At 40.7% G+C, this 13,985-nt stretch overlaps 1 protein-coding gene across 1 annotated transcript; it reads left to right on the forward strand.

Moving 5' to 3' along the window:
• The first annotated feature begins 1,403 nt into the window (after positions 1–1,403).
• On the forward strand, positions 1,404–9,701 carry LOC108900748 (protein SET). Its single transcript, XM_018701956.2, has 8 exons — positions 1,404–1,639; positions 4,839–4,896; positions 4,985–5,127; positions 5,330–5,433; positions 5,543–5,656; positions 7,022–7,192; positions 8,409–8,543; positions 8,701–9,701. The coding sequence occupies exons 1-8, from the start codon at positions 1,570–1,572 to the stop codon at positions 8,719–8,721; spliced, it is 816 nt and encodes a 271-aa protein (XP_018557472.1). The 5' UTR covers positions 1,404–1,569; the 3' UTR covers positions 8,722–9,701.
• Positions 9,702–13,985: the final 4,284 nt, after the last annotated feature.

Genomic DNA, 13,985 nt, shown 5'->3' on the forward strand with positions numbered 1-13,985 from the left:
TGAAAAGTGTGTTTCTTTCCCTCCATTAAGCAGAGTTTCTCCTCTTTGGGTAAACATGGTTTTGAGTGCCCCCATGTTTCTATGAAAGGCTGAGCAAATGTGGATTGAAAAAAATGTGTGGGGCTAGAATCTGATTTGGGAACTGTTGGGCTTTCAGTAATGCACTTGACTACACAAAGTAACAAATACAGTTGTGAGCCTGCATTTAAATAGAGTGGGAATTAAGGTAAACTAGATATCAACCCTTTCAGCATGCTATCACAAGACTTTATCAAGAATGTTAGCCATCCACTGTCTTGACCTTGATGGTGATTCATGTGCTCTCAGCCTCTAGTTTGTATTTGACCAACACTAGCATATGAATTCTACATAAGGCTGATGATAATACACAGAAAATATGATTGACTTTTCTCCATGTAATATAATATGAGGAGGGTTTTGAACAAATAAATGAAAATAAAAGGCTTAAAAAATCAGCAACACACATGATGCTGCATTATAAAGAATGGAGTCAAAATGACAAGTCAAGTCAAATTTTATTTATATAGCGCCAATTCACAACAGAAGTTTTCTCAAGGCACTGTACATATAGAGCAGGTCTAGACCGTACTCTTTATCTTATAAAATTTACAGAGAGAGACCCAACAGATCCACCATGAGCAGCATTAGGTGACTGTGGTAGGAAAAACTTCCTTTTAAGAGGTAGAAACCTCGAGCAGAACCAGACTCAAGGTGGGCGGCCATCTGCCTCGACCGGTTGGGTTTAGACAGAGAGAGAGGGGGGTGGGGGAATGGGGTAGGAGAAAAACAACATTGCAAATACACAGACTAAGTCAAAATGTAAATAGTAGTAGTAGTAGTAGTAATAATAATAATAATAATAATAGTAATAATAGTAATAATTATTATTACAGCTAAAGGAATAATAATGACAAACAATGGTACATTAATAGCACTAACACTATCAATAACACTAGTAAATCCACTTCATAGAAACTAAGAGAGTAGGCCATTTTTGAATAATATATTTTGCTTAGAAGATGAAGTGTGGGGGATTGATAACTCAGTGAGCCCTGACTAGAAAGAACAGTGTGTCTTGCCATTGTAGCAGATAAAGCTTGCCAGAGATAGACAACCATACATGGGTGTGTTAAAGAAGAGGATTTGGATTTAACGACTTTGAACGATGATGATGCAATAAGTTTTGCAAATGGGTATCAACAGCAAAACGTGTAGTTTTCAGAACATACGGTTATTATGCAGACACTGCCTTAACGAAAAACGTTCTTCTGGTCACCTAAAAATTTAAGTTGAGTACTGCCTTAATGCCTGTAGCTTTAAATCGCAGTGTCGCACTCCAGCCGGTTGGGGGCAGTAGAGCACCACAAATATGTTCACCGACCGGGCGCCACAGAGAGAAACAAGCGTGCGAAGCTGCGCTCATTCCTTCTCATCGTGGGTTTCAAGACACGCACTGTGTAAGGTGGAAGTAACTTTTGTCCTGCACAGAAGAGTTCTAAACCACCCGGAATACACATCTGGTCAGAAGAGTCACGGCAAACGATAACCATGTCGGCCTCATCGGCGAAAGTCAGTAGGAAGGATAATTCAAATCACGACGGAGCGGACGAGACCTCTGGTAACGTTAAGGAATGGCGGTTATCCTGTACAACGCCATTTTCATTTGTTTTTCGTCATTTTGTTATTTTCATTGTAGTTTATGGTGTAGTATCGAGTAGATTTAATATGTACATGGTTAAACAATTTGACTTACATTTTCTTGCACATATAAATTAAGATAAATGCTGTTGTGCAGGACCCTAAGTATTGTAGCATGCTAGAGTGGGCTAACTATTTAGTCAGCATGATAGGTTAGCTAGCTATTAGCTTACATTGGCTACTAACAGCTAGTTGACATGAAGGAGGCCGGTATTTGCATTTAGCGTGATGTGCAGTTAATGTTACAGGCACATTTGGAGGGTTTGTTGTGGGGATGTACTGGTGAAATTGGTGCAGCTGTGCGTTTCCCCGTAGATATTTGTGGCTGGAGCGTCTTATACGATTGTTTGACCACATTATTAGCAAGTGCAACCTTCACTATATCCCGTTTCCCACCAATCAAGTAAGGCCGAGCCCTGATAACGTTAACGTTAGCTATTCATATAATCATATCCATGCGTGCGAGCTTGGCTTTTGTCTTGTAGTTAGTGGCCGGGTAAAAATGTAAACAAGTGCTTATTATTTCTTCAGAAGGCGAGAATGGCGGTATAAAGTTGAATTATGGATGTTAATGTGTTTAACATGCGTAAAGAGGCTTTGGTGGACCTCGCAATATGTTGTTATCAGCATGAGGCAGATAGCTTTTTGCAGCGAAACGTCGTTAAGCCCCTCATTCAAACCAGGCCGCCTTTAGCGGCAACAGGAAGCTCCAGACTGCAGGAGGCAGAGGGTCTGTCTGCCATGGATCCACCACACACACACACACACACACACACACACCCAACATCAACACTTTACAGCTGGCGTCCCGCGTTATTTCACGCATCATACATTCAACAATGAGATGACTGAGAGGAGTTCCGGTAGCTGTAGAATCAGGCTTTACTGTAGTGAAATCAAGTACGTACTTTAAAATTAAGTCGTGATCAGGTTCAGACAAAATCAAACAGTCTTGTTCGCCAGACAAAGTGAAATGTCAGTAGTTATGTTGGTAGAACATTCTTAGGGGTTTGTTGAAGCCCGAACATGTGATGTTCTTCCACAGTGAAGTTGAGGTTTCATAAATCTTGACAAAACTGGCCTTTGCCCGAGTTACTTTGTTGTTACGATAACCTACATTACACACGCACAAAAGCTTGTCAATTAAATACAAAATAAATGTCACGTGCCTCCTGTATAGTAATCGTTGTGTGACATTACACGGTGTTGCCTTTGCCAAAAGAAGGTATAGCCCAACCTATAATGAATTTTACAAATATGATATCAATATTTGACAGTTAAAAAGAAAATCAGATAATAATGTAATTGCCACTTTTTAAATATTTAAAAAAATAACAATTTAATAATTTTACAGTTACTGTTTACTGCTAGGAGAAATCTGTGAAAAGTCAATATTGATCGTTTTTCCTTTTGTTATTCTCTTTTGTTAATGATGTCTCATGGTAATGTATGCACACTCCAACATGTTTTCAGCTTTACTGGCCAGAGGCAAAACAGTATCTAAAGTTAAAGATTTATTGAATACAGAGTTGAAATGGTGACTTTATGTCTTCTTCAGGTAATGATTAGCATATGACCAAGAAGGTCCACATATAGACTTTACCTAAATCACATCAATCAATCACATCAGTGTATCCCACCCATCAATTTATTTACACTGTTTACAACACAAAATTCAGGAGTTAGTAACTTTGTATCCACCGCTGTGGTGTAATTAAATTCCCTGAGACAAGGACCATGTAAATATAGTAATATAACTAGTATAAATATCATAACAGATTGCATTTTCTTACACCAGAGAAGTGGATGTACTTGGGCAAATGATCTATTTGTGAATTTAACCAGATCATCAAGAATATGGCTGGATATAAACCACAATGCATAGAAAAACGTAATCCTTTAATTCGGAGTGAGTACTCTTTAAAAAATTCAGCTGCGATTTCCAATTATTATTGAAAGATTTTAAAACTAAAACTTGCATGAAAATTGTCGTTTTGCAATGGAGTTATGTACATGATTAAGAAAGAAAGAAAGCAAGGTAAGCCTGAAAATCAAGACACGAAATATGAATGTAAACCATTAAAACCACACAATATAATTGGAACTTCAATCTAGTCTATAAAAGGTTAATCCTTAACAATACCATAATAAATGGCATTTGTAGATAACTATAAAATGTATCAGATGACATTAAATTCCACCACTTGCACTTGGAGTGAAAAATGTGCTGCGTCCTGAATCACATAATGAACATGTCAGAGTGAGCCTTGAACTGAGTTTAGCTTTGTTTGAATCACATCTTAATAGTTCCTGCCAGAGAGCACATGACCAAAAGGTCAAAACTCTCCTCTGATGATGTAAAGACATCAGGGATTTAAAAAAAAGCCTTGTTACAGGTGAATCCCTTATTACAGTCAGGCACAAGCTGTTTTCACATACAGTATGAACTCCAGACAATGTCTGGAGCATCAGGTCTGGAAGTATGAGATGTGTTCTCACCTACTACAAATGTTTCATTTGGTTTAAGTAAGGAGGGATGCCTGCATGTAGATCGTGCAGGAGACCAGCCCTGCAAGAGAAAATGTCATAAACAGACCCACTCACTCAGTCACCTGCTCTATTCACACATCGGCACAATGGAACATTACACAAACTATACTAGGGAGCTGGCAGGATAAAGTCTGTACAATGTCCAGTACGACTGATTTGAACATTTGTGTTCAGACATACAGCTCCACTGGGTGCATGTGTGGAAGCAGCAACAGTGTTCCTGTTGTTTCAAACGAGTTTTCAGTTTTCTGTTTCTGAAACAGGCATTTGTAGTATCAGCACACTGTCAATATGATGGCTCACTCTTGCTGTCCAACTTTGAATCTGGAGTGGTTGATATGAAGTAGAAAGGCCTCATTGGGTTTGCATGACTCTATTTTTAAGCATTGTATTAAGTATGATACTGAAATATTGTGATTTTGTAGTTATTTTACCCATGTTCCTAAACCCTCAGCTTCACTTGTAACCTTAGTTGCCTTGTAATGTGAGGGAAGCCATATTTTTGTTTGCAAGAGAGGTATGTAAAATATGTAAAATCCTAAGATGGAAAGTTTCCTTTTCCCTTTCAGAAAAAGAGCAACAGGAAGCAATTGAACACATTGATGAGGTGCAGAATGAAATTGACAGGTGAGTTGAAGTTGAAGTTTGTTTTGCAGCACTGAAAGGTGTGTGAATGGAGTTTTCTTAATGATGTGTTTTTATTGTCTTCCCCAAGACTGAACGAACAGGCAAGTGAAGAAATTTTAAAAGTAGAGCAGAAGTACAACAAATTACGTCAGCCATTCTTTCAGAAGCGATCAGAACTCATAGCCAAAATCCCCAACTTCTGGGTCACAACATTCGTCAACCACCCACAAGGTAATTGTTATTTAATTGTCATTAGTCATCATTATGTTATTTGTTTTTTCTATATGTGGTGAAAGTGAAAATTTGCTTGTAACACAAATGATCATCAGCAGAGTATACATTTATTTAAATGCAATGTAAATGTTTTTCTTAAAAACACACATTAAATCAGCAGCTGACAGCGTCTGTGCCTTGCTTTGTGTCTGACGTTTAGTTTCAGCTCTTCTTGGGGAGGAGGACGAAGAAGCGCTTCATTACTTGTCGAGGGTGGAGGTCACTGAGTTTGAGGATATCAAGTCCGGATATAGAATAGATTTTGTGAGTGTCAGATTTTTTGAGTTGCTGCGTTTACTTTGTATTTGTGCATTATAAATGTCCTGTCACATTTTGATACAGACATGACTCGGATGTGTTTTGTTTTCGACAGTATTTTGATGAGAACCCATACTTTGAGAACAAAGCCCTCTCCAAAGAGTTTAATGTAAACGAGAGTGGAGACCCTGTTTCCAAATCAACTGAAATCAAATGGAAAGCTGGAAAGGTTGGTTTGCATTTTTCTTTTGCTTGGGTTTGATTTTATGAAAAATTAGGTTTTATGTTTTTAATGCTATTACACAACCTCCTTAACCTAAGGAGTAGGAGAGCTAGAATTGAAAAAAATCAGCTGAATATTATTTCACTTGAGTGCTACATTTTCTATTGCACTACTTGTACTTTAGTTCTCCCAGTGCGGGGCTTTCTTGATTCTTGTCTTTCATGTTTTGTTTTTTTTTCTTGTAACTGGCTGGTATGGCTTAAAGTTTATTTCACACTATTGATTAAATTGAAGCGTGTGCTGTAATGGTTTATATAACGCTACATTAATTTTTCTTAAAACCACTGCAACCACTGGCATTTGTTGATAGTCGTATGACATCATATCAGCAATGAGTGAAAGGTCAGTCTGTAGGACTTAATCATTTAGTTCACTGAAAATGGGTATTACAGAATTGAAGTTAATTAAAGTAAATGTTCCTTATTTCATTGAATGATTTATGTTTGAGGAAGTGCATCTCTGTGACTATATGTTATATATGTATGGTTACGATCTGCCTCTGCTTTCTGTTTCTGACAGTTGAGATATTCTGTCAATTTGTAATCTCTGTTTAGGGAATCTAATTTGGCTTTTATTTTATTTTTCCAGTGTTTCAAATAGGTATCTTTACATTGTGTCATGATTTGGTTTACTTTGACTGAGATTGGTCAGAGTTAAGATGTTTAAGAGGGGGCAGTTAGTTTCAGCACCACCTGATGTAAGGGACTCTTTTCTGGGCTCAGCTTTTGGGTTTGGAGGGCCGTGGAATGGAGGGTGTCTTGGGGGCTTGATTTGATGGTTTTTAAAAAATCCAGTGCACTTTTCTTAATGATATTATCAGTGGATATGTGCCTAAGGTAGCTGTCCGGTACAAATGATGATGTGTTGTTGTGTAGAGGCAGAAACTCCCACCTCATTCCATGTACATAACTTTTACAGAACACAGAACAGTGAAAATGGCTTTCTTCTTCTTCTTATTCTCCTCCTCCTCCTTCTCCTTCTCCTTCTCCTCCTCCTCCTCCTTTCCTCCTCCTCCTCCTCCTTTTCCTCCTCCTCCTCCTCCTCCTCCTCCTCCTCCTTCCCGGCAGACTTGACACAGTTTAGTGCATTGCTGCCTCCCACTGTCATTATGTAACTGAAACTTTAGATCTGTGAAGGATCTACTGGTCAGCATTGTATAGTCAAAATAAATACTATAGGGTAAATTCCAACAAGTGTTCTGTCTCTACTATTTATACTGCCCAATCCTACATGCAACCATGGTTACAGTCATCCTCTTATCAATAAGCACTTTTTAACCTGAAATCTTGACCAATTATGTTTTCTCTCCAGGACCTGACGAAGCGCACAGGTCAGACGCCAAACAAAGCTGGGAAGAAAAGGCAGCATGAGGAGCCAGAGAGCTTCTTCACCTGGTTTACTGACCATTCAGATGCAGGGGCTGATGAGTTGGGAGAAGTGATCAAGGACGACATTTGGCCTAACCCACTGCAGTACTATCTGGTAAGAATTTCCCTCTTCATCTTGGCTTCTTCTAGTATTAGGGGGTGTTCAGACGCAACACAGCCCTGTATGAAAACAACCCAATGTGGTGTTGGTGGGAGTTGTGTAGATTCAGGAGCGGTTGAAACATGAAATATGATCCAGTCCAGTTGGAATATTAGATCTGTGAGTTTGCAGTTTTATCTGAAAGTTTTCCTGGTCTTCAAGATCTTGCCTTGACTTTCACAGTTCCCCTTAACGGCCATCTCAACTGCCATTTGAAATTTCAAGCTAGAAGTGCCGTGATATCTTTTTTAACCCCCCCTGCTTTCCAATGTCAATTAGCTTAATTTTCAGCTCTCCTGATGCTCTATCACAAGGTTTGAAGAGTCAGAATTAGCAGCTGACCGTTCCTTATGACTACTCAAGTACTAACAAGACAATTAAGGCCTGTTGAGTTCATGAAGTTATTTCTACTTTTTAAGTAGAGTGGTGCCCAAATGTTTGCATATGCCACAATTACTGTAATGTAATTTATTATTTGTCTAATACTCTGTATACAACTGTATCGTGGTCACAATTCTTGTAATAATCCAATTTAAGGAATTCAAATAAAGTTTAGTGTTGATTTTTTTTAAATCTGCCCATTCAGCTGATGTAATGTCAATGTCGATTTTTTTTACACCAATACGGCTGCCAGTGTCACCCTCAAAATCTTGTATTGATTGTGCTTAGTTGTAAAGTGTTGTGTAGTGCTATACCAGACTGGAAGACTGGTACATAATGTAAGTAAGGATCAGGCTTAAGTCTCAATTCTACTCCCTCATGGATGCACACACGGGCGGCTGTGGACACCGTGGACGCACACTTATTGTTATTATAGTCTTTCTAGTCTGTTTGGAGGATGCATGCGCAGTTGCTGTGTAGACCCTATGCTGAGTCTGCATGGATGGAACAAATTGGTGGGTACATAAATGTCTGCACAGAGCCTTAAGTGCACCCTCCAGCAGCACTGTTTCTGCCTTGCAGTCACTTGTATACTTGTGGATGCAGAGAGTATAAAACTTGCTTGAGCAACAGCAGAATTTATATTAACTACAGAGGATGATGAGTGGTATCCAGGCTAATAGGAGGACTTGGTAAAGGAAACATCACTCATGCTCATACTGATACTAAATACTGAGGTTTGAAGGAATTTAAGCCAGGATCAGGTATTTAACATATAAATGTTCCCAAGGTCCCTGACATGGAGGATGAGGAAGGAGATGGCGATGATGATGATGATGAAGAGGAGGGTCTGGAAGATATTGATGAGGGGGAGGAAGAGGAAGGTGAAGATGAGGATGAGGATGGTGATGGAGAAGATGGAGAGGTAAGGATACCACATCAAAAACCTGTGCTTAGAGTGCTTAATAGTGATTTTGAATTGATGATAAACAGAATGAAGACTCTTTCTGTCCTGTAGAAGTCCCTAAAATGTTGTAAGTAACTCAAATAACTTCTTAACTGTTCTTCTCTTTTTCTGTCAGGATGACGGTGAGGATGATTAAATGTTTCAGCCAAGACCGTTTCCCAGGCCTCCCTCTGTGATCATCCTAAAACTCATGGGAACAATTTTTTTGGTGAGGTGGGTGGGCGGGCAGTAGGGGTCTGGGTCTGGGTCTGAGCCTGTTTGTTTAAAGAGAGAATTTTTTTTCCCCATATGTTGTCAGCCTGTCTGTCCTCTTCCTCTGCAGCCAAGGCCTGTCCATAATGCCATGTATAAAGACCAGCTCCATACACAGCAGGTCTACATGGGTTGTAGTGGGGTGGGGGTGTCAGTGGCTCTCACCTGTCATTGTTTCTCTACATCTCCCAAAGACATGCAAAAGGATTAAAAAAAATTTGTAGCATTCTGCACGTCATTCTACGTAGATTTAAAATACGTACAATAGCAATTTTTATGTAAGATATGAAATGACAGTTTCTGTTGAAGTTGTGAGTTCAATAAAATAAGCCATGGTGCAGTGATAACTCAATCATAGCATCCTTAGCCACTTTTATATATAAATGTATATTATAATATATCCAGTGGTGGGGGGTACTAAGGCTTATTAGAAGTTGCATTTTCCTTTGTGACTTATTGTACTAATGGAACTGATTGAAAGCACCAGCTCGTTACTTTCAACTGTTGTAAATGTTTTTGAGATATACATGTATCTTGGTAAGACAGTTATTAATGGTACACAGTTTAATGGGGGAGGTGTGGTGGGGCATCAGGGCTTTGACACCAACTCTGGATTTCTGTTAAATAAATTTTCATTATCTTGTTTTTCAGGCACCCACAACAAAGTTTGAAATGTACATTTTTTATAAAAACAACCTAAAAATCTAATTTTGGGTTTGGCTTAACATTTTGAGATGGGAGAGAAAAATATTTCTGTGGGGTCCTCTCTGGAGTCTGCAGCATTTTTCCTGTTCCACTGGAAACCTGTTCACATTAAATTAAGTGTACCAGTTGCTTTGTTACAATAAATAAATGTGTACATGATGTTTGGAGTAGTTTGGTCAGATTTGGGCATTTCACTTGCCATTGTTTGATGAAACCTGCATTATGCTTTGTTTTCTTTCTTCGCTTGCTGCCATTGGGCCACTTAGGTGGTTACACCTCTGAAATGTCATACAGTGAATGAACAATTATCTGGCTGGTGTGTTTTTTGATCAGTCTGTTGCTGCAGTCAGGCTAGTTTGAGGCCATCCTATTTGAGATGGGAGCACTAGTAAGACCTAACAGTTTACAAAAACACCGTAACATACAGAACCTGTGTTGTTATTTGTATGTTTATTAGTAGCTACTAACTACTACTAGCATGAAGCGCAGAAATAATACAGGAGTCACAAAGATGAAAACCACAATTAAGGAAACACAACATTAGAAAGACATGATAAGCAGTGAAAAGGTTTTATACCTTGTGACATGCAGAAGAGAGGAGCTATATTAAAGACTGAATGGGACACATACACTGGTCCTTGGTGAATGGTGATAGGATAGGAATAAGATGTGCAGGTGAGTATAAATGTCACTTTAAATTGGGAAGGGGGCTGCATATTCAGTAATGCTATTCAGTTCCTTATGGTTAACAGATATTCTACCTCCACCCCGTACTCTTAAAACACGTAACATTTGTCATTTAGTTGTCCCACCAGTAGATGGCAGACGTATCACACACAAAGGGATGTGAGGCTTGACTCGCTGCAGAGGTCATCAGCTCCCTCCCCGCATTATTTATGATTTGGAGCTCAGCCCAAAAGTTTTGGGTCCTGCAATAAGCACAGAATAGGTGCTCTGCTGTTACTGTTGTTTTTTACATTTGAAACTACAACGGTGGGTCGCTTTAAATGTTGCTACAGCAATGAATTGTGGGATGGCATTAGATGCGATCGAGACGGACTCCGGCTGACTTCGACTGACTTGATGGTCAGTGTGAACTGCGGCTTATTGCAAGGAGTGACTGCATTCAGACGGACATAATAAAGGCAATTCCTGCGGCGTCACGACAACGGTTGATCTCGCGGTGTTTGCCTTTTACCAACTGTTCTCTCAACTCATCAAATACATCCAACTCATTGTAGAAAAGCTGCACAGCTGTTCTGTGCTTTTTTTATTTTAAAAATGTGTGTTCTCAATATGTCAGACTGTTTTGTAAACCTCTACACACTGTTTAGTCAACCAAAGACATGCATTCTCAGGCCATTTTCATTTTCATTAAAGTATGAAAACATCATGGGCGGTGGGTTCAGGTGTATGGAGGGGAAGTCACGCATGGAATACATGCTAGAACACCACTCTCAGAGAGTAGACATTTTTATTCATTTCTGTTTTACTGAGAATCACAGAGCTGAGAATGAAAAATAGGCAATGCCTTATTTCCAACAGCGAAAAGAAATGAAATATGAAGGATAAAAAACGATGACCTACAAAGACGTTACTTCCACAATAGCTAACCCATGAACTAAACTTATTAACAGCTTTCTTGTTGGAAACTTAAACTATAGTGTCAGTGCACACGTCACATGGCACAAGGCACATGGCACATGGCACTAAAGTTAGTTGTGATTCAGGACTATATAAATAAAATTGAATTGAATTGAATTGAATGTAAAACATGAGCTGCCAGAAGGAGGAGTTCAAATAAATTAGATCAACTTTGGAGATACCCACAAGAGATAACTGGGGGCGGGAGGGAGGTTTATACATGTGTGTGATGATAAGAGATAAGATATAATGAGATTATAAGTGTTGTGAAGAGCAGGCCTGGAGGAGGAGGTCAATGCTATGGATGAGAACCGAGAAGATCTGATAGACAACCTCAACCCCCCTCTCATTTAACTGACTATGAAACACATTATATTGGCCATAAGTCATCCACAACTGGTCAGGTACATTTAACCCCACAGATTCAAGGAGCATCAGTGACGGTGCCATCAATCCAACCCACAGATGTCCAACCTCCAACAACCTCTGAGTATCCTCAGAAAGAACTTGGTAATATGCAACAAAATGATAATTCAGCTTGGAGTTTCAGTGCAAGCTTTAACCCACCGACTGGACAGTATGGCCTCTCCATGCGACTCTTCCACATCAGCTGAGGCCTCTACCCATGTATCTCCAGCCCACCATAACCATCCTCCTCAGGAGCATGACCGTTCTTGTCAAGTTGGTCAATCTTTATTGGAGGAACTTTGCTACTGCTGGAGGCAACATGAGTCCCAGGCCACACATGCTCTACATGGCCTCCATTCTTCACATGGCCTTCAGTCTCCACCCGCTCTGAGCTGTGCATCTCTTCCTCCACCACCTGAATCCCTGTTGTCTACACCAGAACCTCAGGCTCTGTCTCAGTCAGCTTCTGAGCCGCCTATCATCACCCAGGCTCCCGGGCCTGAGGCTGACACTTGAGCCAGGGGTCCCCAGGATGCACAGAGTTCAAACCCTTCCTCTCATCACTTAGGACATTCTGCTGCCCCCAGTGTGACACTTTCACAGAACACTATGTACCATGCAGTGCTGCACACCTCCATGCCAGTAACCCAATCTGGGTTAATAGCTGCTGGTCTTCCTAGTGCCTTACCTAATGCTCCCTGTGTGTGCCTCCCCCTCCTGGTTGTTGTCTCAAGTGTCACAACACACAGTCAAGCTCCAGCTGATATTCCCCCACAGCTTCCACCCACACAACCTGCTGCTCCCTTCCATCCTTATCTGAAACAGCAACCAAAGGTGCCACCTGTCACCTTACCCGTGTACCAGACTGCTTCATTCAGGTCAGGAAAGTCAGTCCAGTCGGTCTTGGTACATCCCCCAACACCTAGTAGCAGCATAATGGCAAACATTGCCTTGTCTTCAACTGTTTCATTAAATACCAGGGTCACAGCCTGAATGAGTATCTCCTTCCTGGTCCAGTTTTGGGTCCATCACTGATTGGAGTCATTCTGCGCTTCAGACAATACCATTATGCTATTAGTGGAAACATCCAAGCCATGTTCCATCAGATCAGGCTCCTACATACCCTTTCTCTGTTTCATCTGGAGGCACATGGAAACACATAAACCAGTTAGTGTCTACGAGTGGCAAGTCTTGCCTTTTTGCACCACCAGCAGTCCCTGTTGTACCATTTGTTCAGAATTCACAACCAGGTAATGAAGACATTCTCCAGGCTGTCCTCCAGTCCTTCTATGTGGACAATTGTCTACACAGTCTTCCTTCAGCCCATGAGGCCAAGAACCTCTTGGAGCGCATATGCGGTGGGTTTGAGATCCGACAATGGGCCAGCAACAATCCAGCAGTCATTCGCACCTACCCTCCAGTGTCTGATCTGTTTCTTCAGAGCTATGGTTGAATGAAAACTGCTCAGAATCTCAAGAGGGAACCCAGGAGCTGGTGTGACACTGTTCTACAGACAGCCTTGGTTACAAGTACAGACCGATTAAGTACTCCTCCTTGACCCTCAGGAATGTATACAATGTCCTAGCCAGTCAATATGACCCCCTTGGTTTCCTCACTCCCTTCCTTACCTACATCCTTGCTAATGTTCTGGTGCAACAGCTGTGGTTGAACGAGTGGGAGTGGGATGACCCAGTCCTACCTGGAAACATCAAGGCAGCCTGGGAAATTTGGGAAGAGGAACTCTCCAACCTGGATAAGATCAGGATCCCACGTTGTTACAGCCCACCAGGAAAAGCGATCACAACAAGGGAGTTACACATATTTTGTGATGCTTCAGAGAAGGCATATGGCTCCGTGGCTTGTCTGAGGAGGTGGATAAGAAAGGGCAGTGTCACCTGGTCTTTGTTATGGCCTGTGTGACGGAGCGGCTCAGTCACTGACGGCGGGGAGCTCACACACATCTACTGGCATACACACACACATACACGCACACACATAAAACTTCCGATCCATCCCGTTTCCCCCAGTTAACAAACTTTCCAATCATTCAGTCATGTTCCCATTCCTGTTGAAGTAGAGCGACCAGGGCTGCACACCTGGTAGTTCTATGTCTCTTTAAACATACATTTAAACATGTTACTCACCGGCGGCATATCAGTTGTTCCGGTTGCGGAGTATGGTGCGGCAAAACGGGGGCATAGCATTTGCCGCTATTATATGCCATGTTCTCGCGGGGTTTCGGGGTCATGTGACCAATTTGAAATATATATTTTTGGTCTTTGTTTATTTTATCTGTAATTTTCCAGTCAATGCATTGTGGATGCAAATAACTGTGCTTATAAAAACATATACAGTACAGTTAATTTTTGTTTAATTTATATTTGTGTTGTG

Source organism: Lates calcarifer, linkage group LG9 (genome assembly GCF_001640805.2).
Source record: "Lates calcarifer isolate ASB-BC8 linkage group LG9, TLL_Latcal_v3, whole genome shotgun sequence".
Taxonomy (NCBI): Eukaryota; Metazoa; Chordata; class Actinopteri; family Centropomidae; genus Lates; species Lates calcarifer.

Coding starts and splice junctions, on each gene's coding strand:
- LOC108900748 (XM_018701956.2), top strand. CDS start 1,570: ATGTCGGCCTCATCGGCGAAAGTCAGTAGGAAGGATAATTCAAATCAC. Junction 5,128..5,329: donor ATTCGTCAACCACCCACAAG/GTAATTGTTATT, acceptor TCTGACGTTTAG/TTTCAGCTCTTCTTGGGGAG. Junction 7,193..8,408: donor ACCCACTGCAGTACTATCTG/GTAAGAATTTCC, acceptor AATGTTCCCAAG/GTCCCTGACATGGAGGATGA.